The sequence below is a fragment of the Marmota monax genome, unplaced genomic scaffold (assembly GCF_021218885.2).
Source record: "Marmota monax isolate L192 unplaced genomic scaffold, Marmota_monax_Labrador192_F-V1.1 WCK01_AAM20220418_F8-fsc00035, whole genome shotgun sequence".
NCBI classification, from domain to species: domain Eukaryota; kingdom Metazoa; phylum Chordata; class Mammalia; order Rodentia; family Sciuridae; genus Marmota; species Marmota monax.
In genome coordinates, this window is record NW_026691961.1 from 11,325,931 (window position 1) to 11,338,518 (window position 12,588).

Here is a 12,588-nt window from a genome sequence, read left to right on the forward strand (position 1 = left end):
GTCAGCCAGGGTCCTGGCCGGAGGCAGAGTCCACCCCAGATGGTTTGAATGGGGAGTGTCATAAAGGACCCCCTTGCAGACGTGTGAGCAGGGCTAAGGGACATCCAGGATGCAGAGGCTCCCAGGGACCGGCCACTGCAGTAAGATGGTCATTTTCCTAATGACTCACTACTGATGGAATGGAGGCACAGAGGGGTTAAGAACTTGGCCCAGGCCACACAGCAAGTGGCAGAGCAGGTATCTGAGCCTGGGCCACCCGACGCTGCAGGGCAAGCTTCCAGAGCCGGGTGGGCTGTATGCAGTGGAGAGCATCTTCTCTCAACTAGTAGGGACGAGAGCTCCTGCAGAGAGCGCTCCAGCCCCCACCTCATTTAGAGCTGACCACCTTTGCTGACTCCGTGAGCCGCAGGTCCCTGCCCAGTCTCTCAGCTCTCCAGGTGGAGGGGAGGCCTGGGCTCCGGGGCTCCGGGGCTCAGCCTGGGCATCCAGGCTCTGGGCCTCTTCAGCACGCAGCCTCCCTACCGCGGAGGGATCCGCAGAAGTGTCCGGCGGCCCCTCTGCTCCCACCCGCCTCCCTGTCCATCCTGCGACGAGGCAGAGCCAGGTGGAGTGAGGGGTGCGTGTCCACCACAGCTCCTGGACCTGCCTGCTGGACCTGGAGGGTCTCAACATGCGGCACCTCTGGCGGCCAGGGGTGAAGGCCCTGCTGCGCATGATCGAGGTCGTCGAAGATAACTACCCTGAGACCCTGGGCCGGCTGCTCATCGTGCGAGCCCCCCGAGTCTTTCCCGTGCTCTGGACGCTGGTAAGAGCAGGAGCCTGGTCAGGCCCCCCAGGGACGCTGGGATGGGAGGCCGAGATGGGAAGGTTCCTCTGCTCCTCCCACTGAGTGGCCCTGTTTGAACTTTTGTAAATGGCAGCTTTATCCAGATAAGACTCCTATGCCACAGCCTTCGCCTTCTTCAAGTACAGGATTCAGCAGTTTCACTATATTCACAGAATTATACAACTGCTACCCCGCCCAGTCCCAGAACGTTTCCTGGAACCCCCCTGCCCATTTCTCCTCCTGGCCCTGGGGGCCACCCTCCGCCTGCCGTCCCTGTGGGATTTGCCTGTTGGGAGCTTCATGTCAACAGGCTCATCCACTGTGAGGCGCTTGCTGTCCGGCTTCCTTCACTGAGCACAGTGTTGTGGAGTCCAGCCGCGGTGCAGCCCGCCCTGGCTCTCCATTCCTTTCTACAGCTGCATAATATTCCAGCATGTGGATGGAGCACATTTGTGTATCCCTTGCCTATTTCTTTAATGGGACAGCAACCCTCAGCATTGTACAGTGTTCCCAGGCCTCCTGTGAGCTGATTCCAAGGACAGTTTGGACCTTGGACTGTTGGGATTTTAAACTTTTGGCCAGGACCCACAATTGTAGCCCAGAGCACCTGCGTGCACACACATGTGCACACGCACACCCTGAACAAGAGACCTGTGAAATGGTGTCTATACCAGCTTCTTTACTAGTCTCTTCTGTTCTTTTCCACTGAAAACAGGCTAGTCGAGCGGGTGTGCTGTGCTCCTCTGTGATCCCAGATACTCAGGAGGCTGAGGCAGGAGGACGGAAAGTTTGAGGCCAGCTGAGCAATCTAGGGAGTCCCTGTCTCAAGATGAAAACTAAAATGGGCCGGGGTGCGGGTCAGTGGCTGAGAGCCTCGGTGTTCAGTTCCTAGTGCCAATAATTGATCAATCCATGCCCTCTGCCTCACCCCCACTGCAGGTCAGCCCCTTCATCAACGAGAACACCAGGCAGAAGTTCCTCATCTACAGCGGCAGCAACTACCAGGGCCCGGGGGGCCTGGTGGACTACCTGGACAAGGAAGTGATCCCCGACTTCCTGGGGGGAGAGAGTGTGGTGAGGCCGGTGGCCTGGGCTGGGCTGCAGGGTGAGGGCAGTGGCCCGGGAGGCCAGGAGTCCTGGCTGGGGGGGAAGGGCCCCTGGGCGGCCGCCGTGCTGTCCCCTGGAAGCCAGGCTGCCGAGTGGGCACGGGGCGTGTTTCAGAAGCTGCCCCAGAGAGGCGACGCCTGCCTCTGGCTGTTTCACACAGTGAGGCAGCATCTTCCAGAAGCCCAGGGACCAGGCCAAGTCCCCAGACCCTCCGTGTCCCCAGAGGTTGCTCAGCAGCCGTGCTCCTCCGAGCCCTTCCACGCAGGGCAGTGGCGCCCGGTGCCCACGGCCCTGGCCCTGGTGCGCCCAGACCTGCCCTGACCAGGCTGCTGCCCCGCTGTGGTGGGCTGACGGGCAGGGAGACCCCGAGTCCCAGCCCCTTCCTGCAGCCGGGCGGGCTCGCGCTCTCTGTTCACCCAGCAGCGCACAGGAGGCCTCCTGGGCTTGGCCGGCCTGCCTGACCCCGCCTCCTGCTGTGGCCTCCCCTGGCTTTGCCAGTGAGATGGGCATCACAGTTTGGGATGGCAGAGGGTCTGCCGAGGCCCAGCCGCCCGGGGGCCTTTGGCTTTGGGAATCTTCAGAACCCACCGTACCTTGATGGGTCCACCTGACAGCTGAAGGGGTGCTGGGGGAGGGTCCCCTTTCCCCGCCAGCCGGGGGGGGGGGGACCTGAGCGTGACTCTCAGGAGCGAGCCCTGTGCCCTGAGCAGCACCCTGTGCTCTGTGATCTTGGACAACTGGTCTTCCCTCTCTGAGCTGCCATTTCCCTCCTCTGTGACGCGGGAAAACCGTCCCTACCCTGCGGGGGTTCTGGGGGGCAAACGGGGTCGCGGGAGCCACCGTCCAGCTCAGCGGGGGTCACTGTTCTAGGCCGTCTCGGGGCTCACAGGACTCCGTGGCTCAGGCCGGCCAACCTCCAGGACCCTGACCTGTCACCCATTTTGTCTGTGACCCCCAGTGTAGTGTCCCCGAAGGAGGACTGGTCCCCAAGTCCCTCTATCTGACGGAGGAGGAGCAGGAGCAGGCCGACCAGCTGCGGCTGTGGAGCGAGACCTACCACTCGGCCAGCGTGCTCCGTGGGGCGCCCCACGAGGTGCTGGGGCCTGGCAGGGAGGGCCCCGGGCTGTCACCCTAGGCCAGGTCCTCGCTGGTGGGCGTGGGGGGATCGAAACCCAGAGGTGACGTCAGCCGTTGGGCCTCAGCCTGACCCAGGGAGCTCCGGAAGGGGAAGAGGTCAGGAATGGCCTGCTGAGAGGCAAGGGGCCAGGCCTGAGTGCCGTCCCCCCCGGGCCCCCTGGTCACCCCAGGGTGGAACCTCCCAGGCCTTTCCGAGAGAGGTTCCCAGGCGAGGGACGGCAGGAGCCTTAGCAGCCCCTTCTGCCCTCCAGGAGGCGCACCTCGTGACTGGGGGCGAGACCCCTGCAGCACCCACCACACCTCCCATGCCCCTCCCAGCTGTCCTGTCCCCTGGGACTCCCAGAGCTGCTCTGTCCCCACACAGGTCGCGCTGGAGATCCTGGAAGGGGAGTCGGTCATAACCTGGGACTTCGACATCCTGCGAGGGGACGTGGTCTTTAGCTTGTACCACACCAAGCAGGCGCTCAAGCCGGGCCCGCGGGAGCCTGGGGCCAAGGCCAGCGGGCAGCTGATGGACAAAGGCTGGGTCCTGGGCACGGATTACAGCCGCGTGGAGGCTCCGCTGGTCTGCCGGGAGGGGGAGAGCATCCAGGTTGGCACTCCGTGGGTCACCTGCTCCTTCATCCCGCCGTACTGGACGGCCACCCCTGCTGGGCTGCGGGAACACAGCAGGACAAACCAGACGTGCCCCTGGCCTCAGGGACCTGGCAGGACAGCAGGGGAGAGATCATGGTGTCCACGTAATGGGTGCTTGACCACCATCGCAGCCAGGCGGCAGGGAGAACAAGGGCACAGGCCAGCTCCACAAGCCTAGGGCCTGGCTGCAGGGCCCGGGGTGCTGGGCTGCCCGTCGTCACACTTGCCCCCTGCCACGCCCCCCACCACCCCGTGATCCCCGTAACACTCTACCCCTCCTCAGAGTCGCCCTCCTAACAACTAACACCGCCCTCCACACTTCCCCCCAGCCACCTGTTGGAAGCACCCGTGAGCCCCCACTCAGCCCTTCTCTAAATCCTCCTGGTCTGCAGACCCCACTGAGCTGGTCCCAGGTTGTGGGGCAGCCGCAGGGACGGCCTCGGGAGGTCCTAGTAGGACAGTTTGCTGGTGCACTGCAGAGGGGGACAGAGGGCAAGAGCCTCTCTCTCCAGGCCTGGCCACAGGAAGGCTCGGCCCCTTTCCCCCTCCCCAGGGGACCTCACAGAGCATGGCTGCTGTGTTTCAGGGCTCCCATGTGACCAGGTGGCCTGGGGTCTACCTGCTCCAGTGGCAAGTGCACAGCCCCCCTGGCAGCATGGCCTGCAGCCTCCCGGGCGATGTCCTGACCGCTCTGCACAGCCCGGGCCCCAAGTGCAAGCTCCTCTACTACTGCGAGGTGCTAGCCTCCGAGGACTTCAGGTGGGTTGGGGCCTGGGCAGGGCGGGGCGTGGCGTCCTCCTTGGGCTCCCGGGCTCTGCCCTAGCGGTGGGCCAGTTCCTCCAGGGTAGGCCCAGCAGGGATTTGGGGGAGCCCTGGTCAGACCCGCTCAGCAGCAGAGCCTGCCCTCCTCACGAAGCCCTGCAGGAAGCCGGGTGCACCTGGCCCTGGGAAGGAGGTGCAGGGGGGGGCCCTCCAGGGGGACGCGTGGAGACGGGGTGGGCTGGGCGCTCTGCACCAACCTGTTTGGTCTGGCCAGTGTAAGAGTCCTTGCCACCTCTCCTTCAGTGACCTCATGAGAAGTCAGTTCAGGGCTATTTCCTGCTGCCCTCCTGGTCTGCCACTGGGGCACTCCCACCGCGTGGAAGTGTGGCACAGATGGAAGACAGGAAGCCATGCTCAGCCTGGGCTCTGGGCCCAAAGCCACATGGCTAAGAAGTGCTGGGGGCTTAGCAGAGAGAACTGTCGGCTCAGAGCAGGGACCTGGCAGAGGGTGTGGGGGGGGCCTCTGGGAAATGACACTGGGTGGAGAGCCACGGGGTGTGGTATCGGTCACCAGGGGCCTGTTCAGCCCGTAGATTCTGGTTCAGAACCCTAGCAAGCCCCAGGTGCCAGGGTGCGGCTGGTCCCCACACACTTTGAGGAGCAAATCCCTCCGGCTGCCCAGGGACAGCCCCGTAGCGGCTAGCCCCTGTGGCAACGCAGAAGTAGCAGATAGAGTGGAACACACGAGCCACGTGCCGGCCACTCTGTGGCCTCAGTGGCAGCGGCTGCTGCCGTGGACAGCACACTGGTAGGACATTTCAGTCAGGCAGAGGGTTCTCCAGATGGCTCTGACCTGAAGTCCACGTGAACCAGGTAGCTGGGGACAGAGGGAAGGTGCTGCCCGGAGGCTTGGCACCCACAAAGGTGTGTCCAGGGTGCTGGAAGGAGGCCAGGCTCGACTTCCAGGAGTGAGGGGTGAGAGGCGAGGGCCGGAGCCTCCCCGGGCTGTGGGGGCCCCAGGACCGTGGTAGGGATCCAGGCCAGGGAAGCCCCTGGATTGTCTGTGGTAGGCCGGGCTGTGTCCTGAGGGAGTGGGGCGCAGGGAACTGGGGGGCACTCATGGTGTCACTTGCTTTTCCCTCTGCACTTGGCCCGGGCCCTGGGCAGTCAGCAGCCTTGAGGAAGGAGCCCTGGGGCCTCACCTGCAGCATCAACAGAGGGTAACTTGTGCCCTTCCCCCCAGGGGCTCCATGTCCAGCCTGGAATCCTGCACCAGTGGCTTCTCCCAGCTCAGTGCCGCCACCTCCTCCTCCTCCTCCGGCCAGTCCCAGGGCAGCTCCTTGGTCTCCAGATAGCCAGGCGTGGACCCTCAGGGCAGCCCGCTGGCCTCGGCCACCCGGAAGAGTGCAGAATGAGAAGCAGCTTGCCAAGGCCTGGGACCACGTGGGCTGGAGCGTCTGGTCCCAAAAGTTGGGGTGTCTGGACGGGATGGCGAGGACCTCGTCCTTGGCCAGTGTGGCCCGCATGCAGCTCAGGGCTCTTGTGGTGGCAAGGACAGAACTCCCCTCTGGACACAAAAGGCCTGTCCATCTCAGCGCAGTGGGTCTCGCAGGATCTGGGACTCAGCCATGGCCCCAGGCTCAGCCCCTCACCACCACTTGCTTGCTTGCCCCGCGGGCTTCCTTCTGAGGAGGGCCACCCCCTGCAGGGTCTCCGTCACTGCTAGGCACACTGTCCCTTCCCCCAGAAGGGACCCGCTCACTCCCAGAAGTTCCAGTCCACCTCCCAGGACTGCCTCTCACCGCCCAGCTGGGGACCCGCACCCATTCCTGAACCCGTGATAGTTACTGCGGGTTTGAGAAGGCTGGTCCTGGGTCATGTGCCCAACCTAGACCAATCACTGTGACTTAGCTGGGGTGCGGCGCATTGATTGGCCAGCCTGGATCACATGCACAGTGCGGGAGCCAATCACACGGTCTGAAAAGGCAAGTGCTTCAAGGAATACTGGCCCGTCCCCCAAGAATGGGAAGACGCTGGGCATCGGGAAGGGACGGTCCCCTTAGTGTCTGAGGGACAGCAGCACTCTGAGTCCCCACTGGGCTCTGGAGCGGTATCCAGGGTTCGCCATAACCATATCCAGGTTTGCTGGGGGCCTAACCCTGACCACCAGTGCCTTGAAGAGGGTGAGGAAGCCCAGGGCTTCTGCCAAGTTTCAGGAAGTGATGGGGTGACACACTGTGGAGGCCCCTTTCTGTCCTGGGGAGCTGTTTGATTATGACCTTTTTTAATTGTAAGTCAGAGAAACCCACTGCTCAGTGACTTAAACACAAAAGGGTGACCATTCATGGATTCAAAGTACCTGTCCAGTCCAGGTCTAACTTCAGGTAAGGCTGGATCCAGGGTCTCCACATGGCATTTGGACTCCCCTTGGTAGGGAGGCTATTGTCTGCCCTGGGGCAGATCTGACTCAGGAACCAGCTCCAAAATTGACATGGCTTTCCCCAGTTACTGCATTGGGACTCCTTGGGACCTGAGGACATTTTTCCTTTCGTTTCCTGGGTCCCCAAAAGGCAACAGGTCACGGGCGTCTGAGTGCTAGGCAAGTGCTCTACCTCTGAGCTACAACCCCACTCCCAGCAAGGGCGAGCGTCTCAGATTCTTGGTTGTCCCTCTGAACCCAGCTAAAACTGGCTTAAGCAACAAGGGGAATTCCCTGGGTCTCCTGTTTGGGAATTGGCTCCAGGAATGGCTGGATGCGGGAGCCCCAGGCCTCTCGACTGCACCCAGGCCTCCTGACCCTGACCTCTTTGCACCCTGGCTGCCTCCTTTCTTCCACCTGGTGAGGAAGGGGCTGCCAGAGCCCAGACCTGTTAACGGCTCCCGACCCCGAGGGAGATGCCGTCCCATCTCAGCTCTCGTGGAAGAGTCTGGCTGTCCCTGCTCAAGTGGCAGGTTCACTTCTTGGCCATGCTGGCCAAGACACAGGGGGTCCTGTGACTGGCATTCCCTCTAGACGCAACGGGGCTGCGTGGCACCATCCTTCCCTGCACCAGCCGACGTCCATGGTGGTGTCCTGCGTAGAAGTCTCTGGAACCTGCGCTGAAGCCTCTGCAGCAGGCTGCTCCTGCCTTGGGGAGGCCTGTAATTAAAAGTAGCCCAAGGAAGGGACTGTCCAGCTTCTGGCTTTTAAACTTCCCCAGGCCCGCCAGGGCTGGACTTGGCTTAGGCTTCTTGCTCCTCCTTGCTCATCAGCCCCTTGCCATCAGGACAGAAGTGACCTGTAGCAACGTGGCCATTAGACCAGGGTGCAAAGCCCAGCCTTCCTTTCATAGCTGTGTAACCTCAAGCAGGTGACTTAACCTCTCTGTGCCTCAGTGTCCTCATCTGTTAAATGGGGACAGCAGTGCCTACCTCATGGGGTTGTAGTGGGACAAAAGTGGTCACAAAGTCCCCAGCACGGCGTCTGGAACACAGAAAACACTCAATAAATGTGTGCGGTAGTTCTGATTTCTTCATGCTTCTTGTCCAAGTCGGGGCTCCTTCCCGAGGACGCCCTCACGGGTGTTCATGAGGCAGCCGGCCTCCAGGGGACAGAGAGGTCAGGGTGCCGCTGCCTTCTGCCGTGTGTGCAGCCGGCTCTTCCCTTTTCTGGGCAGAACCACAGCTCTGAAAGGGCACCTTTAGTCCCTGCGCAGCTTTCCTGAGCCGGGAGGTCTTCCCCAGCATGATGGCACACACCTGTAATCCCAGTGACTGGGGAGGCCGAGGCAGGAGGATCGCAAGAGCTAGGCCAGCCTCAGCAACTTGGCGAGGCCCTCAGGATTAAATTTTTAAAAAAAGGCTGAACGTAGCTCAGTGGTAAAGCGCCCCTGGGTTCATCCCCAGCACCACCCAAAACAGCAACCAATGTGCAACAACAGAAGGAAATAAGTGGTGTTGTTCCTCTCCGACCCGCCCTCTCAGGAAGCTCCTCTCCTCTGTAAAACTGATTGCTCCTTTTCAATGGAGTCCGTTTTGGCGGGCGAGGTGCCTGTTCTTGTGCCTGGTCATTCCAGCCAGAAACACTGGCCATTTTAGGCGCGGATCAACTTCCACTGTCTTCTCCCTGAGCCTGGCGTTTGCCCAGGGATTGTTGAGGGATTCCTTGGCTCTTGTTTGCAAGACTAGATAGAGCGCTCTGGAAAGAGTGGCGTCACCGAGGGCTTGCACACTGGTGCGCAGGGACCAGCTTCTTAGGTGTGAAGCTCAGGCACACTGCATTAGCTTCCTGGGGCTTCTGGAACAAATTACCCCCCCCCAAAATGAGGCTTAAGACCACAGACCTTTATTATGCCCAAGGTCTAGAGGCCAGAGTCTGGAGTCTGAGTGTCCACAGAGCAGCACTCCAGGGCAGGGTCCTTCCTTGCCTCCCCTGGTGGCCACATCACTCCACCTGCCTCCTCAGGTGCCTTCTTCCCTCGGCATCTCTCAGGAGGACACTGGTCATTGAGGCAGGGCGTCATCTCAACAGCTGAAGCCACCACACCTGCTGAGACCCTCACTACAAATGAGGTCTCAGCCAGGCGCTGGGTGAACTTGGGTTGGGGGTGCTGGTCGACCCATCAGAACGTGTGGACCCTACAGAAACGGGCGCGGGGTTTATCCATGCTGCTAGCACCCAGGTTTCCCAGGCTCGCTCAGCACCGCCACCTGGGATGTTGCGGGCAGGGTTCCTGAATTCCACCTGCCACTCTTCAGCTACTCAGGGGACAGCGAGGACGTGCAGTCCTTGTATTTATTTATTTTGGTGCTAGGAATTGAAACTTTACCACTGAGATACATTCCCAGCTCTTCATTTTTATTTATTTATTCGGTACTGGGATCAAACTCAGGAGCACTCGACCACTGAGCCCCATCCCCAGCCCTATTTTTTTTTGTATCTTATTTAGAGAGAGGGTCTCACTGAGTTGCTTAGCGCCTCTTTTGCTGAGGCTGGCTTTGAACTTGCGATCCTCCTGCCTCAGCCTCCCTAGCGGCTGGGATTATAGGTGTGGACCACTGTGCGCGCCTGACTCCTTTTAATTATTCATTTTGAGACAGCTGTACCTAAGCTGAGGGCACTGCCTGCCCTTCCCTGGGGGGGTCTCCCAGGCACTGGACCAAGGGCGCTGGCTGCTGTATACCTCATGGGACTGAAAAGCCTCCCTCATGTTGGAGCTGGAGGCCGGGACTGTCACTGGGGGAGTGGGAGGTGCGGTGGCCTTGGGTCACTGTCTGCCCAGCTCTGGACCTGCCCTGCCCTACACGTGCAGTGAGGGGAGGAGACAGCCGTCGCCTGCTGCCATAACGTGCTCATCCACTCGCGGTGACTTCTCCATGGTGTCTCCTGCACTGTGGGCCACCGATCTCAAAAGGGCAGCCAGCTGACCTGTGGGTGCTGCAGTATTGGGAAAGGACAGTGGCACTGGGGACAGCTCCCGAGGGCGGGCAGAGCTGGGATCAGGGCTGAGCTGTGTGTCACCGCTGACGTCTCTGGGCCTTTGCTCCTCCCGGGAGGCCTCCTGGGGCCTGGGCCTGAGAGGCCAAAACACACCCAGGGCTCCCGTGAGGCCCAGAGGCTGTCCCTGGGGCACAAATCCTTGGGACCTGGTGGATCTGGGAAGGGCGGAAGGCCCGGGAGGCTGTGCCTTTCTCCTGCCCTCCCTGCCCAGGCAGGACCCGCGGGACCGTTAGGGAAGCAGAGTTTCAGAGCTCTGAGTTCGTTTTACGGAGTCAAGGCTTTTACAACGTGGTCCCCGAGGACCTGGGGGAGGTGCAGAGGCTCCTGCTTTCACCCGTCTCAGGGCTCTGGGGGACCCTCAGCGCTGCCCAGTGACCGCCCATCAGCGACTCTGTGGGGTCTCCGCTGAGGTGAGGTTCTGTGAGGGCTCAGCCACTGGCATGTCACCAAGGTCACCATCCTGGGGCTCTGAGGCAGTCTGTGCCTCTGCTCTGGGGTCTTCCTAACTGCCAAGATCACAGAGGGGTCCTTGGTGTCAGTGACTCCCAGCGTCCTGCCTTGTGTGTCTGTGCCCTGTGTCCCCCCCCCCCACACACACAGGTGCCAGGATCCCAGACACTGCTTTGCCTCCTGCTCATGCTCCAATGACGCTCTACAAATGCCTGTGTCAAAAAATGTGCCTGTCCTGTGACAGCATGAGTGTCACACTTTTTGGGTTGCAAGAGCACCCAACACAAACTGCCCCAAACAAAAACGAAACTTTATTGGTCCACATTCCGTATTGGAAGTCAGGTATGGCTGCACCCAGGGGCTCACATCTTGCCCCCGCCCCCCTCGGTTCCTCTCCACACTGCCTGGCTCTCCCCATTTTGTGGTTCGTCTTCTTCACACTGGGGAGAGCTGGTTTGCTCTTCTCCGTGCGGCTCACACCCTGGAGGTTGGACGAGTCCAGCAGAAGTTCCAGGGGGGGGGGCTCTGACTGGCTGACCTGGGCAGAGGCCGCCTCTGATCCCCAAGACCTGCCTTGAACGAGTGGTGCCCACGACACCACCTGGTGGCCAAGGGGGAGAGGCAGCGCCGGCTTCCGGTGCAGGGGACCGCTGCACCTCTTCTGCTCCCTCTGGCTGGAGCTCGCAGCTCTGGGGAGGGCAGCCGGAAGCACCCAGGCGGAGACCCCCAGGAGCAGCCCTGCTGGAAGACAGTGCTCCCCTGCCCTGGAGTGGACCCCAAGGCACGAGGCAGCTCTGTTCTGTGGAGGGTCCCAGCAGGACTGCGCCTGCTCCCCACCGTGCCCTCCCCACCAGAGCTTCCTGGTGACCTGAACCAAACCACTCGTTCCCATCTCCTGGGGCTTGATATCAAATCAGAGACTCTGCGTCTGATAGAAGAAAAAGTTGGCTCCGATCTACAAAGAAGAGGAACTGGAAGTGGGGCAGGTAAAGGCAATAGATGTCCCTGTGACAAAGTGTTTAAAGTTCTGCAGGGACAACCCAGGGAGCTCGGACGCCCAGTGTGTCCTCACTTAACCGGGGGCCACTCCAGCTCACCATGACTGGCTCTGTTCAGGGGCTGCTGTTTCCCTCTGGGCCTGGGTCCCACAAAGCACAGCACTGTCCCTCGCCCAAGAGCTGGTGGCCCAGCGAGGACCAAGAGGTGTCCCCTGCAGGCCAAGGGTCATTCGGGGCTGCCCATCACTACTGCTGCTGCCCCTCGCACCTGGGGCTGCTCCTGGGACTTCACATCCTCTCTTTCCCACTTCTGTATTTGGACTCAGTGGGTCTGGACAGAGTCGAGAGCCTGCAACTGCAGAGCATTCCAGAAGAGGACATCCCAACCTGCAGCCAGGTCTGGGAACTGCTCTTAGGAACGCGCCAAGATCCCGACTCACAGCAACTCATTGTGAAGTCCCTTAGCCCTGAGCTTGGGCCAGCCTGGTGACCTGCTCTATCCGACTCCATGTGGCCAGGAGAGGTCAGAGCAGCTCTGGACACCTCTCCTCCCTCTGGGACCTGCCTCCTCTGACCCGAGCCTGAGCTACCTCTGGAGGACCAGGTGCCCTGCAGAGCCCAGCTGCGTACCCCTGCCTTGGCAGCCCCCGCCAGTGACCCTGCAATCAGCAGTGACGTCAGAGGACAGCAGCAGCCCCTGGCCGGTCTGTGACTCGGGCCATGCTTGGGGGCTTGGGAAGCACAGGGACACTGACAGGGCCCTGGGAAAGACCTACTCACGGCTGCGCAGACACCGCTGCTGGTGCTGTGGCCGGCGGGCAGGGCAGCCCAGCCCAGACCTGTGGGGCCTGTCACCACTCCAAATCCTCACCTGTGCATTGGCCAGGGTTGCTGGTGCCCTCTCGTAAGAGAAACCAGAGTCTGGGGTTCCTGACCTTGACATGGGCGACTAAAGTAAATCCCACAAGACAGAGCAGGGCCGGGCCAAACCCCACGTCAACCAGGTCCGCAGCACCAGCACCACCTGGGCCCACCCAGCCCGGGGTCTAGTTTTACCAAGCCCCCAGCCACCGCGTGCACAGTAGGCATGCAGGGTCAACACCGCCCATCAGGGGGCGGCAGGCTAAGAATCCCCGTCTGCTCAGACCCTGGGGCCAACTCCGGGAGTCAGACCTCAGACGCCCCCTGGTGGC

General features: G+C 61.4%; 1 protein-coding gene across 1 annotated transcript in view; it reads left to right on the plus strand.

The window, feature by feature from the left end:
- The window catches only part of Sec14l5 (SEC14 like lipid binding 5), a 37,483-nt gene extending 29,508 nt beyond the window's left edge, over positions 1-7,975 (plus strand). The window contains exons 11-16 of the mRNA XM_046444821.2: positions 634-805; positions 1,766-1,900; positions 2,892-3,026; positions 3,435-3,662; positions 4,293-4,465; positions 5,712-7,975. Coding sequence (XP_046300777.1) covers positions 634-805; positions 1,766-1,900; positions 2,892-3,026; positions 3,435-3,662; positions 4,293-4,465; positions 5,712-5,823 — 955 coding nt within the window. The 3' untranslated portion in view covers positions 5,824-7,975. The remainder of the gene's footprint in view (positions 1-633; positions 806-1,765; positions 1,901-2,891; positions 3,027-3,434; positions 3,663-4,292; positions 4,466-5,711) is intronic.
- Positions 7,976-12,588: the final 4,613 nt, after the last annotated feature.